The 13,171-nt window shown below is 62.5% G+C and overlaps 1 protein-coding gene across 1 annotated transcript; it reads right to left on the bottom strand.

Annotated features, from left to right (window-relative positions):
* Positions 1-201: 201 nt before the first annotated feature.
* On the bottom strand, positions 202-12,813 carry LOC131574445 (hypoxia-inducible factor 3-alpha-like). Its single transcript, XM_058828913.1, has 9 exons — positions 12,719-12,813; positions 9,626-9,816; positions 7,852-7,988; positions 7,104-7,188; positions 6,237-6,346; positions 4,728-4,906; positions 4,040-4,146; positions 1,798-1,942; positions 202-343 (listed from the first exon to the last, which is right to left on the bottom strand). Exons 1-9 carry the CDS (start codon positions 12,739-12,741, stop codon positions 202-204), a joined length of 1,119 nt encoding a protein of 372 aa, XP_058684896.1. The 5' UTR covers positions 12,742-12,813.
* Between the last annotated feature and the right edge of the window lie 358 nt (positions 12,814-13,171).

Below are 13,171 nucleotides of genomic sequence, written 5' to 3'. Positions count from 1 at the left end.
CCCCCCAAAATACCCCAAAATACCCCAAAATACCCCAAAAACCCCCGGGACCCCCGGAACCCCCAGCCCTGGGGGGGAAACGAGACCCAAATCAGCACCGGGACCCCCGAAAACCCCCCAAATCCCCCCCCAAATCCCCCCAAATCCCCCCCAAATCCCCCCAATTCCCCCCCAATCCCCCCAAACCCCCCCCAGCCCCCCTCACCCAGTCCCAGCTCCAGGACGCTCTCGGGGGGGGGTCCCGGGGGTCCCGGGGGTCCCGGGGGTCGCCGCCCCCCCCCCCCCCGGCTGCTGCCGCTGGCTCTGCCCCAGGGACAGCACGAGACCCCTCTGCTCCACACGGCTGGGGGGGCACGGACGGACAGATGGACGGATGGACAGACCCCTCCCCAAAATACCCCGGGACCCCAAAATACCCCGGGGGGTCACAAACAGACAGACGGACAGACAGACTGACAGACCCCTCTGCTCCACACGGCTGGGGGGGCACAGATGGATGGACAGAGAGACCCCTCCCCAAAATACCCCGGGGGTCACAGACAGACAGACAGACAGACGGACAGACCCCTCTGCTCCACACGGCTGGGGGGCACGGACAGACGGATGGACAGATGGACAGACCCCTCCCCAAAATACCCCCGGGACCCCAAAAACCCCTGACCCCTCCCCAAAATACCCCAGGACCCCAAAACCCCAGGGGTCACAGACAGACAGACAGACAGACGGACAGACCCCCCTGCTCCACACGGCTGGGGGGGCACGGACAGATGGACAGATGGACAGACGGACAGACCCCTCCCCAAAATACCCCGGGGGGTCACACACAGACAGATGGACAGACGGATGGACAAACGGACAGACCCCTCCCCAAAATACCCCGGGACCCCAAAAACCCCCCTGACCCCTCCCCAAAACCCTGGGAGCCTCAAATAATCCCCCCAAGGACCCCCGAAACGACCCCAAATGGCCCCAAATCCCCCTGAGACCCCCAAATCCCTTCCAGGATCCCCCAAATCCCCCCCAGGACCCCCCAGGATCCCCCAAATCCTCCCCAGGACCCCCCAAACCCCCCCCAGACCCCCTGACCCCCACCTGAGCACAAAGTGCAGGCACACGATGCCCTCGGGGACCCCAAATAAACCCCCAAGGACCCCCCAAATCCCCCCCAGGACCCCCCAGATCCCCCCCAGGACCCCCAGGACCCCCCAAATCCCCCCCAGGACCCCCAGATCCCCCCAGGACGCCCCAAACCCCCCCCAGACCCCCTGACCCCCACCTGAGCACGAAGTGCAGGCACACGATGCCCTCGGGGACCCCAAATAAACCCCCCAGGACCCCCCAGATCCCCCCCAGGACCCCCCAGGACCCCCCAAATCCCCCCCAAACCCCCTGACCCCCACCTGAGCACGAAGTGCAGGCACACGATGCTCACAGGGACCCCAAATAAACCCCCAAGGACCCCCCAAATCTCCCCCAGGACCCCCCAAATCCCCCCCAGGACCCCCCAAATCCCCCCCAGGACCCCCCAATCCCCCCCAGGACCCCCCAAATCCCCCCTGAGACCCCCCAGGATCCCCCAAATCCCCCCCAGGACCCCCAAACCCCCCCCAGACCCCCTGACCCCCACCTGAGCACAAAGTGCAGGCACACGATGCTCACAGGGACCCCCAAATAAACCCCCAAGGACCCCCCAAATCCCTCCCAGGACCCCCCCAAATCCCCCCCAAATCCCCCCAGGAGCCCCCAAATCCCTCCCAGGACCCCCCAAATCCCCCCCAGGACCCCCCTGAGCCCCACCTGAGCACGAAGTGCAGGCACACGATGCCCTCGGGGGCCGCTCGCCCCCCGCCCATCACGGTGGCCTGGGTCTGTGCCCAGAGGAACCCCCCGCGCTTGGCCAGGAACCGATAGTGGCTGGTAACAGCCTGGCCCTTGCTGAGAACTGTGGGGACAGTTTGGGGGGTCCCCAGGGGGATTTGGGGGGATCTGGGGGTCCCCAGGGGGTTTGGGGGGGATTTGGGGGGATTTGGGGAGGTTTTGGGGGTCTGTGCCCAGAGGAACCCCCCGCGCTTGGCCAGGAACCGATAGTGGCTGGTGACAGCCTGGCCCTTGCTGAGAACTGTGGGGACATTTGGGGGTCCTCAGAGGGTTTGGGGGGTCCCCAGGGGGATTTTGGGGGGTCCCCAGGGGGATTTGGGGGGGATTTGGGGGGTCTGTGCCCAGAGGAACCCCCCGCGCTTGGCCAGGAACCGATAGTGGCTGGTGACAGCCTGGCCCTTGCTGAGAACTGTGGGGACATTTGGGGGTCCCCAGGGGGTTTGGGGGGTCCCCAGGGGGATTTGGGGGGGATTTGGGGGATTTGGGGGTCTGTGCCCAGAGGAACCCCCCCGCGCTTGGCCAGGAACCGATAGTGGCTGGTGACAGCCTGGCCCTTGCTGAGAACTGCAGGGACAGTTTGGGGGTCCCCAGGGGGTTTTGGGGGGGATTTGGGGGGATTTGGGGGGATTTGGGGGGATTTGGGGGTCTGTGCCCAGAGGAACCCCCCGCGCTTGGCCAGGAACCGATAGTGGCTGGTGACAGCCTGGCCCTTGCTCAGCACTGTGGGGACATTTGGGGGTCCCCAGAGGGTTTGGGGGGATCTGGGGGGTCCCCAGGGGGATTGGGGGGGATTTGGGGGGGATTTGGGGGGGATTTGGGGGGATTTGGGGGGATTTGGGGGGATTTGGGGGGGATTTGGTGGGGATTTGGGGGGATTTGGGGGGATTTGGGGGGGATTTGGTGGGGATTTGGGGGTCTGTGCCCAGAGGAACCCCCCGCGCTTGGCCAGGAACCGATAGTGGCTGGTGACAGCCTGGCCCTTGCTCAGCACTGTGGGGACATTTGGGGGTCCCCAAGGGGATTTGGGGGGTCCCCAGGGGGATTTGGGGGGTCCCCAGGGGGATTTGGGGGGGATTTGGGGGTCTGTGCCCAGAGGAACCCCCCGCGCTTGGCCAGGAACCGATAGTGGCTGGTGACAGCCTGGCCCTTGCTCAGCACTGTGGGGACAGTTTGGGGGTCCCCAGGGGGATTTGGGGGTCCCCAGGGGGTTTGGGGGGTCCCCAGGGACAGTTTGGGGGTCCCCAGGGACAGTTTGGGGGGTCCCCAGAGGGTTTGGGGGGTCCCCAGAGGGTTTGGGGGGGGATTTGGGGGGTCTTTGGGGGCATTTGGGATACCCAGGGGCAGATTTGGGGGGTTTGGGGATGTGCTGGGGGGGGCATTCAGAGGAATTTTGGGGTTCCCGAGAGGATTTTTGAGGTTCCTGGAAGGTTTTGGGGTTCCTGGAAGGTTTTGGGGTTCCCAGGGTGTTTTTTGGGTTCCTGGGGTTGTTTTTGGAATTCCCGGGGTCATTTTTGGGGTTCCTGGGGTGTTTTTGGTGTTCCCGGGGTCATTTTTGGGGTTCCTGGGGTCGTTTTTGGGGTTCCCGGGGTCATTTTTAGGGTTCCCGGGGTCGTTTTTGGGGTTCCTGGGGTCGTTTTTGGGGGTTCCCGGGGTCATTTTTGGGGTTCCCGGGGTCGTTTTTGGGGTTCCCGGGGTCGTTTTTGGGGTTCCCGGGGTGTTTTTTTGGGGTTCCTGGGGTGTTTCTGGGGTTCCCGGGGTGTTTTTGGGGTTCCCGGGGTGTTTTTTGGGGGTTCCCGGGGTCGTTTTTGGAATTCCCGGGGTCATTTTTGGGGTTCCCGGGGTCGTTTTTGGGGTTCCCGGGGTGTTTTTGGGGTTCCCGGGGTCATTTTTGGGGTTCCCGGGGTCATTTTTGGGGTTCCTGGGGTCGTTTTTGGGGTTCCCAGGGTGTTTTTTGGGGTTCCCGGGGTCATTTTTGGGGTTCCTGGGGTCATTTTTGGGGTTCCCGGGGTCATTTTTGGGGTTCCTGGGGTCGTTTTTGGGGTTCCTGGGGTCGTTTTTGGGGTTCCTGGGGTGTTTTTGGGGTTCCCGGGGTTGTTTTTGGGGTTCCCAGGGTCATTTTTGGGGTTCCTGGGGTCGTTTTTGGGGTTCCCGGGGCACTCACGGGTGTGGACGCTGCGGCTCAGGGTGTTGGAGTCGAGCGCGTGCACGAACTCGTACAGGGAACAGCCCAGGAGCTCCTCGGGGTGGTACCCGGCCACCTCCCCGATCCTGCACCCCAAAATCGTCATCAGGGGACCCCAAAATCAGCATCAGGGGCACCCCAAAACCCCTCTGAGCCCCCACCCCGAAATCCCGGGGAAAAAAACCCAAAATCCCAGAGGAAAACCCCGAAACCCGGCTCCTCCCTGATCCAGCACCCCAAAATCATCATCGGGGTCAGGATTTGGGGTCAGGATTTGGGGCTGGATTTGGGGTTGGGGTTTGGGGTTTGGGGTCAGGATTTGGGGTTTGGGGTTTGGGGTTTGGGGTTGGATTTGGGGCTGGATCTGGGGTTGGATTTGGGGTTGGGGTTTGGGATTTGGGGTCAGATTTGGGGTTGGATTTGGGGTCAGGATTTGGGATTTGGGGTCGGATTTGGGGTTTGGGGTCAGATTTGGGGTTGGATTTGGGGTTTGGGGTCAGATTTGGGGTTGGATTTGGGGTCAGGATTTGGGGTTGGGGTCAGGATTTGGGGTTGGGGTCAGGATTTGGGGTTTGGGGTCAGGATTTGGGGTTGGATTTGTGGTCAGGATTTGGGGTTGGATTTGGGGTCAGGATTTGGGGTTTGGGGTCAGATTCGGGGTCCCCGCCTGTCGTCGCAGTAGGTGAATTTCATGTCCATGGAGTGCCGGGTGAGGACGGTGCCCGAGCCCAGCGGGGCCTCGATGGCTCCGGGGTGGGCGATGGCCTCACAAATCAGCACCAGGCACCGCACGGGCCCCGAGCCCGGCCCCGAGTACGTGCGCATGTGCCCCGCGCAGTGCAGCACCTGGGGGAGCCCAAAAACACCCGAAATTACCCCAAAAACACCCAAAAACACCTTAAAAACACCCGAAATCACCCTAAAATCACCCAAAAACACCCCAAAACACCCCAAAAACACCCAAAAACCACCCCCAAAATCACCCCGCGCAGTGCAGCACCTGGGGGAGCCCGAAACACCCGAAATCACCCTAAAATCACCCAAAAACACCCCAAAACCACCCAAAATCACCCTAAAATCACCCGAAATCACCCCAAAACACCCCAAAAACACCCCAAAAACACCCAGAAACACCCCAAAACCACCCCCAAAATCACCCCGCGCAGTGCAGCACCTGGGGGAGCATGAAATCACCCAAAAACACCCTAAAATCACCTGAAATCACCCTAAAAACACCCAAAAACACCTTAAAAACACCCAAAAACACCCCAAAACCACCCGAAATCACCCTAAAATCACCCAAAAACACCTTAAAAACACCCAAAAACCACCCCCAAAATCACCCCCAAAATCACCCCGCGCAGTGCAGCACCTGGGGAGCATGGAAACACCCAAAAACACCCTAAAATCACCCAAAAACACCCAAAAACACCCCCAAAATCACCCCCAAAAACACCCCAAAACCACCCCCAAAATCACCCCGCGCAGTGCAGCACCTGGGGGAGCATGAAATCACCCAAAAACACCCGAAATTACCCCAAAAACACCCAAAAACACCCAAAAATCACCCAAAATCACCCCAAAACACCCCAAAAACACCCGAAATCATCCTAAAATCACCCAAAAACACCCAAAACCACCCCCAAAATCACCCCGCGCAGTGCAGCACCTGGGGGAGCATGAAATCACCCGAAAACACCCTAAAATCACCCGAAATCACCCTAAAATCACCCAAAAACACCTTAAAAACACCCAAAAACACCCCAAAAACACCCCCAAATTCACCCCCAAAACCACCCCAAAATCCCCCCGAAAATCCCCCGGAATCTCCCCTGGGAGCGCTCGGGATTTAATCCCAAAATTCCCCAAAATTCCCCAAAAATCCTTCCTGGAAATTTCCCGAAATCCCGCCCGGAAACCCTCGGGATTTAATCCCAAAACTCCCCAAAATTCCCTTTGGAAACTTCCCGAAAATTCCCGAAATTCCCCCGGAATTCTCCCCTGGGATCCCTCCCAAATATCCCCAAAATATCCCAGAAATATCCCCAAAAAATCCTCAAAATATCCCAAAATATCCCCGAAAATGTCCCCAAAATCCCCCAAATTTCCCCCCAATCCCCCAAAATCCCCAAATTTCCCAAAATCCCCCGAATTTCCCCCAATTTCCCCCCCGCACCTTCCAGGACGCCGCTTTGAGGTTGAGGCAGCGCCCGCGGCCGCTCAGGGTGCTCTTCATGCGCAGAGAGAAACTGAGGCACGAGCGCTCCCCCCGCAGCCGGAGAGACCCTGGGGGGGCGGGAATTATTGGGGAGGGGTCCCGGGGGTCGGGGGGTCCCGGATTTGGGGGGATTTTGGGGGATTTTGGGGGATTTTGGGGGATTTTGGGGTCTGGGGGCTCTTCATGCGCAGAGAGAAACTGAGGCACGAGCGCTCCCCCCGCAGCCGGAGAGACCCTGGGGAGGGGTCCCGGAATTGGGGAGGGGTCCCGGAATTGGGGAGGGGTCCCGGGAACTGGGGAGGGGTCCCGGGGGTCGGGGGACCCCGGATTTGGGGGGATTTTGGGGGATTTTGGGGTCTGGGGTCTCTCGATGCTCGGAGCGCCCCCCCCGCTATGGGGGCAGCGCTGGGGGGGGAATTTGGGGAGGGGTCCCGGGGTTAATTAATTAGGGGAGGGGTTAATTAATTAGGGGAGGGGTTAATTAATGAGGGGAGGGGTCCCGGGTTAATTTGGGGAGGGGTCTCAGGGTTAATTAATCAGGGGAGGGGTCTCGGGGTTAATTTGGGGAGGGGTCTCAGGGTTAATTAATCAGGGGAGGGGTCCCGGGTTAATTTGGGGAGGGGTCTCACCCTGCCGGGGGCTCAGGGATGATTTTGGGGAGGGTCCCAGGGACATTTTCGGAGCTCGGGGTTAATTTGGGGCGGGGATCCCGGGGTTAATTAATGAGGGGAGGGGTTAATTAATTTGGGGAGGGGTTAATTAATGAGGGGAGGGGTTCATTAATGAGGGGAGGGGTCTCGGGGTTAATTTGGGGAGGGGTCTCACCCTGCCGGGGCCCCAGCGCGTCCTGCAGCTCCTCGTGGTCGCAGGGGTGCACGAAGTCGAAGGCGCTGTGCCCGATCAGCTCCAGCTGGGGGGGTCGCGCCCTCATCTCGCGACCCCCCCCAATTTCGGGGACCCCCCCCAATTTCGGGGACCCCTCCCCAATTTCGGGGACCCCCCCCCCGAATTTTGGGTCAAATTTGGGGCCCCCCCGAGGGATTTTTGGGGCTCCCCGAGGAGTTTTTGGCACCACAAAAGCGTTTGGGGACCCCCCCCATGGATTTTGGGGACCCCCCCAGGGCAGATTTTTTGGGGATCCCCCCCTGAGATTTTTGGGGACCCCCCCGGGGGATTTCGGGGACCCCCCAGGGGGATTTTTGAGCCCCCTCCCCACGTTTTTAGACCCCCCCAGGTCCATTTTTCCCCCTCCTCGCGACGTTTTGGGGCCGCTCCGAACGGAATTTTCCGGGACCCCCCCGGGGGATTTTGGGGACCCCCCAGGACAGATTTTGGGGACCCCCCCAGGGCAGATTTTGGGGACCCCCCCGGACACATTTTTGGGGCTTTTCCCTGCATTTTCCCCCCCTCCAGGTCCATTTTTTTCCCCTCCTCGCGACATTTCGGGGCCGCTCCAAACGGAATTTTTTGCGCTCCCCCGGGGGATTTTTGCGCTCCCCCCGGCGGGTTTTGGGGACCCCCCCGGCGGGTTTTGGGGACCCCCCCGGGCGGGTTTCGGGGTCCCCCCGCGCACCTGGCTGAGCCCCAGCAGGCGGCTGACGTTCTCGGACAGGTAAATCATGTCCCCCCCCTCGCTCAGCACCATCACGAAGCCGCTGAGAGCCTGCAGGTAACAGCCGTCCACAGCCTCGGCAGCCGCTGCCCACGCACCTGGGGGGGCCCGGGGGGGTCTCAGGGGGTCCCCGAAACCCTGAGGGGTCCCCAAAAATACCGGGGGGTCCCCAAAAATACCGGGGGATCCCCAGAAATCCCGGGGGTCTCTAAAAGGGTCGGGGGTCCTGGGGGGTTTGGGGTAGAACCCACCCAGGGCATTGGGAGGGGTTTGGGGACCCTGGGGAGGGGTTTGGGGGGGTTTCAAGGGGTCTGGGGGGGTTTTGGGGGGCCCGGGGGGGTCTCAGGGGGTCCCCGAAACCCGGAGGGGTCCCCAAAAATACCGGGGGGTCCCCAGAAATCCCGGGGGTCTCTAAAAGGGTCGGGGGTCCTGGGGGGTTTGGGGTAGAACCCACCCAGGGCATTGGGAGGGGTTTGGGGGGGTTTCAAGGGGTCTGGGGGGTCTCGGGGGGTCTCAGGGGGTCCCCGAAACCCTGGGGGGTCCCCAGAAATCCCGGGGGTCTCTAAAAGGGTCGGGGGGTCCTGGAGGGTTGGAGGATTTGGGGAGGTTCCCGGTGAATTTGGGGAGGGTCTCGGGGGGCTCCGGTGGATTTTGGGGTCCCGGTGGGTTCGGGGGAGGGTCCAGGATGGATTTGGGGGGGTTCAGGATGGATTTTGGGGTTCGGGATGGATTTGGGGAGGTTCCCGGTGGGATTTTGGGGGTTTCCCGGTGGATTTGGGGTGGATTTTGGGGTTCAGGATGGATTTTGGGGTTCGGGATGATTTTGGGGTGTCTCTGACCCGCGGCCAGCAGCCGCTGCACCCGGAGGTAGCTGATGGATTTTGGGGGAGTTCCCGGTGGATTTGGGGAGGTTCCTGGTGGGATTTTGGGGTTCGGGATGGATTTTGGGGTTCAGGGCGGTTTTGGGGTGTCTCTGACCGGCGGCCAGCAGCCGCTGCACGCGGAGGTAGCTGATGGATTTGTGATGGATTTTGGGGAGGTTCCCGGTGGGATTTTGGGGAGGTTCCCGGTGGATTTTGGGGTTCAGGATGGATTTTGGGGTTCAGGATGGATTTTGGGGTTCGGGGCGGTTTTGGGGTGTCTCTGACCCGCGGCCAGCAGCCGCTGCACGCGGAGGTAGCTGATGGATTTTGGGGGAGTTCCCGGTGGATTTGGGGTGGATTTTGGGGTTCGGGATGGATTTTGGGGTTCGGGGCGGTTTTGGGGTGTCTCTGACCGGCGGCCAGCAGCCGCTGCACGCGGAGGTAGCTGATGGATTTCTGATGGATTTTGAGGGAGTTCCTGGTGGGATTTTGGGGGTTTCTGGGTGGATTTGGGGTCCCGGTGGGTTCAGGATGGATTTTGGGGTTCAGGGTGGTTTTGGGGTGTCTCTGACCGGCGGCCAGCAGCCGCTGCACGCGGAGGTAGCTGATGGATTTTGGGGGAGTTCCTGGTGGGATTTTGGGGAGGTTCCCGGTGGATTTTGGGGTTCAGGATGGATTTTGGGGTTCGGGATGGTTTTGGGGTGTCTCTGACCGGCGGCCAGCAGCCGCTGCACGCGGAGGTAGCTGATGGATTTCTGATGGATTTTGCGGAGGTTCCCGGTGGGATTTTGGGGGTTCCCGGTGGGATTTCGGGGTCCTGGTGGGTTCGGGATGGATTTTGGGGTTCAGGGTGGTTTTGGGGTGTCTCTGACCGGCAGCCAGCAGCCGCTGCACGCGGAGGTAGCTGATGGTCAGGCGCATGATGGACGCTTTGTCCAGGTGGGCGCTGACCCCGCGGGCGAAGGGCAGAGCCAGCGCCAGCTGCCCGAACACCTCGGCCTCGCGGCTGCGGCGGCACCGGGCGGCGTCCCGGGAGCGCTCCCGGCGGCCCTCGGGGGTCGGCCTGGGGAGGAGACCCCAAAAATGAACCCCAAAAATCCCAAATGAACCCCAAAAATCCCCCTGTGTCCCCAAAATCCTGCACTGGATCACGAAATCCCCTCCCGCATCCCCCCAAAACTTCCCCCACTGATCCCCGCCCTGTCCCGGGAGCGCTCCCGGCGGCCCTCGGGGGTCGGCCTGGGGGGGAGACCCCAAAAATCCGAAATGAACCCCAAAAATCCTGAATTGAACCCAAAAAATCCCAAATGAACCCCAAAAAATCCCGAATGAACCCAAAAAATCCCGAATTGAACCCAAAAAATCCCAAATTTAACCCAAAAAATCCTCCTGGATCCTCCCCAAAACTTCCCCCAGTGATCCCCGCCCTGTCCCGGGAGCGCTCCCGGCGGCCCTCGGGGGTCGGCCTGGGGAGGAGACCCCAAAAAATCCCAAATTTAACCCCAAAAAATCCCAAACCGAATCCCAAAATTCCCCTTGGATCCCCAAAATCCCGCATTCCCGCATTCCCGCCTTCCCACCTTCACATATTCCCATTTTCCCCCATTTTTTCCCCGTTTTTTCCCATTTTTTCACCGTTTTTTCCCATTTTTTCGCCGTTCTTCCCCATTTTTTCGCCGGTTTTTCCCGGTTTTCCCATTTTTCCCATTTTCCCCTGTTTTTCCATTTTTTCCCTGCTCTCCCAGGGCCGCGCACGTGCCGCTCCCGGCACGCGCTGTTCCCGATTTTTCCCCGGTTTTTGGCCATTTTCGGCCCGTTTTTGGCCATTTTTTCGCCATTTTTCCCCATTTTTTCGCTGTTTCTCTCATTTTTCCCGTTTTTCCCATTTTTCCCATTTTTTCCGTGCTCTCCCGGGGCCCCGGGGCCGCGCACGTGCCGCTCCCGGCACGCGCTGTTCCCGGTTTTTCCCCGGTTTTTGGCCATTTTCGGCCCGCTTTTCCCCATTTTTTCGCCGTTTTTCCCCATTTTTTCGCTGTTTCTCTCATTTTTCCCGTTTTTCCCATTTTTCCCGTATTTTCCCTGCTCTCCCGGGGCCCCGGGGCCGCGCACGTGCCGCTCCCGGCACGCGCTGTTCCCGATTTTTCCCCGTTCCTGTTCCTGGCTCCGGGCCCGGGGGCCGCGGCCGGGGCAGCGCGGGGGCCCCGAGGGGGCGGGGCTATGCAAATTTATGGTGATTTATGCAAATGAGGGAGAGGGGAAGGCGGGAATGGGAGCGGGACCGGGACCGGGAACGGAACCAGAACCGGGAGCAGAACCGGGCACTGACCGGGACCGGGAACGGAACCAGAACTGGAACCGGGAACGGGACCGGGACCAGAACCGAGAACGGAACCGGGACCAGAACCGGGCACTGACCGGGACCGGGAACAGAACCGGAACCGGGAACGGAACCGGCTGCAAACTGGGACCAGAACCGGGCACTAACTGGGACCGGGACCGGGAACAGAACCAGAACCGAGACCAGAACCGGCTGCAAACTGGGACCAGGACTGGGACCAGTACCGGCTGCAAACCGGGACGAGAACCGGGGCCGGTATCGGGCAGTGACTGGGACCAGAACCGACACCAGAACCGGAAAGTGATTGGGACCAGCATCGAGCACTAACTGGGACCAGGACCGGTACCGGGCACTGACTGGGACCAGGACCGGTACCGGGCACTGACTGGGACCAGGACCGGTACCGGGCAGTGACTGGGACCGGTACCGGCTGCAAACCGAGAGCAGAACCGGGACCGGGACCGGGCAGTGACTGGGACCAGAACCGACACAGGACCGGCTGCAAACCGGGAGCAGAACCGGGACCAGTACTGGGCACTAACTGGGACCAGAACCGGCTGCAAACCGGGACCGGTACCGGGCACTGATTGGTCCCGGTACCGGGCACTAACTGGTCCCGGTACCGAGCCTTAACTGCTCCCGGTACCGAACCCTGACCGGTCCCGGTACCGGGCACTAACTGGTCCCGGTACCGAACCCTGACCGGTCCCGGTACCGAGCCTTAACTGGTCCCGGTACCGAACCCAGGCTGGTCCCGGTACCGAACCCTGACCGGTCCCGGTACCGAACCCCGACGGGTCCCGGTACCGAACCCCGACTGGTCCCGGTACCGAACCCTGACCGGTCCCGCCCGTGTCCCCTCCGGGTCTCCCCTCATTGAGGGACCCCCTCCCCCCCCCCCTCGGCCGCCACGTGGGAGCGACCCCCGCCCCAAATTCGGGGGTCCCAAAAGTCCCCAAATTCCTCACGTGACCCCCCCTCCCCTCCCCCAATTCCGCCACGGGACCCCCGAACAGACCCGGGACCCCCGAACCGACCCGGGACCCCCGAACCGACCCGGGACCCCCCCCCCAATTCCCGGCCCCCCCCCTCCCGGGGGTCCCGGCCGAAGGGGGGCGGGTCCCGCGCCCCCCTCCCCAAAATTCCCGTCCCGGGACCCCCAAAATCAACCGGGCCCCGCCCCCCCCCGAGGGTCCCATTCCCGGGACCCCCCCCCGACCGATCCCGACCCCCCCGGGGGTCCCGGGACCCCCAAAATCAACCGGGACCCGCCCCCCCGGAGAGTCCCAGACCGGATCCGGGACCCCTCCCCCGGGAATTCCGGCCCCGGGACCCCTCCCCAAACCGAGTCCCGGCCCCGGGACCCCTCCCCAAGCCGAGTCCCGACCCCCCCCAGCCCCGGGACCCCTCCCCAAGCCGAGTCCCGACCCCTCCCCGGGACCCCCGCCCATGCGGGCGGACCCCGCCCCTCCCGGGGGTCTCATTCCCTGGCCACGCCCCCCCCGGGGGTCGCATTCCCGGGACCCCCCGTTCCCGGTGACCCCTCCAGGCCCCTCCCCCGCCCCTCCCCGGGGGGGTCTCAGCCCCGGGACCCCTCCCCAAATTCCCCCCCCCCCTCCCCCGGTACCTCGGTCCGGGCCGCCCGTCCATGGCCGCCGCTGCCGCGCCCTCCGCACCCACCGCGCGAGCCCCCTCCTCGGACACGCCCCCTTCGGTGGCCACGCCCCCTTCGGTGGCCACGCCCCCTCTTCGGACACGCCCCCTCCTCGGACACGCCCCCTCCCTCACACACCCCCCTCGGGACACGCCCCCTCCCCAAAATACCCCCGGGACACGCCCCCTCCCCAAAATACCCCCCTGAGGACACGCCCCCTCCCCAAAATACCCCCCGGGACACGCCCCCTCCCCAAAATACCCCCCTGAGGACACGCCCCCTCCCCAAAATACCCCCCTGAGGACACGCCCCCTCCCCAAAATACCCCCTGAGGACACGCCCCCTCCCCAAAATACCCCCGGGACACGCCCCCTCCCCAAAATACCCCCCCGGGACACGCCCCCTCCCCCTTCGCGCGCCCCCTGT

Source organism: Poecile atricapillus, unplaced genomic scaffold, assembly GCF_030490865.1.
Source record: "Poecile atricapillus isolate bPoeAtr1 unplaced genomic scaffold, bPoeAtr1.hap1 scaffold_323, whole genome shotgun sequence".
Taxonomy (NCBI): Eukaryota; Metazoa; Chordata; class Aves; order Passeriformes; family Paridae; genus Poecile; species Poecile atricapillus.
This window is presented reverse-complemented; position numbering and strand designations above follow the sequence as displayed.

Bases quoted from the DNA above. Each gene is read 5' to 3' on its own strand.
- LOC131574445 (XM_058828913.1), bottom strand. From the start codon at position 12,741: ATGGACGGGCGGCCCGGACCGAG. The intron at 7,989-9,625 runs GTCAGAGACACC...GGGCCCCCCCAG, and splicing joins GCAGCGGCTGCTGGCTGCCG to GTGCGTGGGCAGCGGCTGCC. The intron at 4,147-4,727 runs GCGGGGACCCCG...TTTGGGGTGCAG, and splicing joins TTCACCTACTGCGACGACAG to GATCGGGGAGGTGGCCGGGT.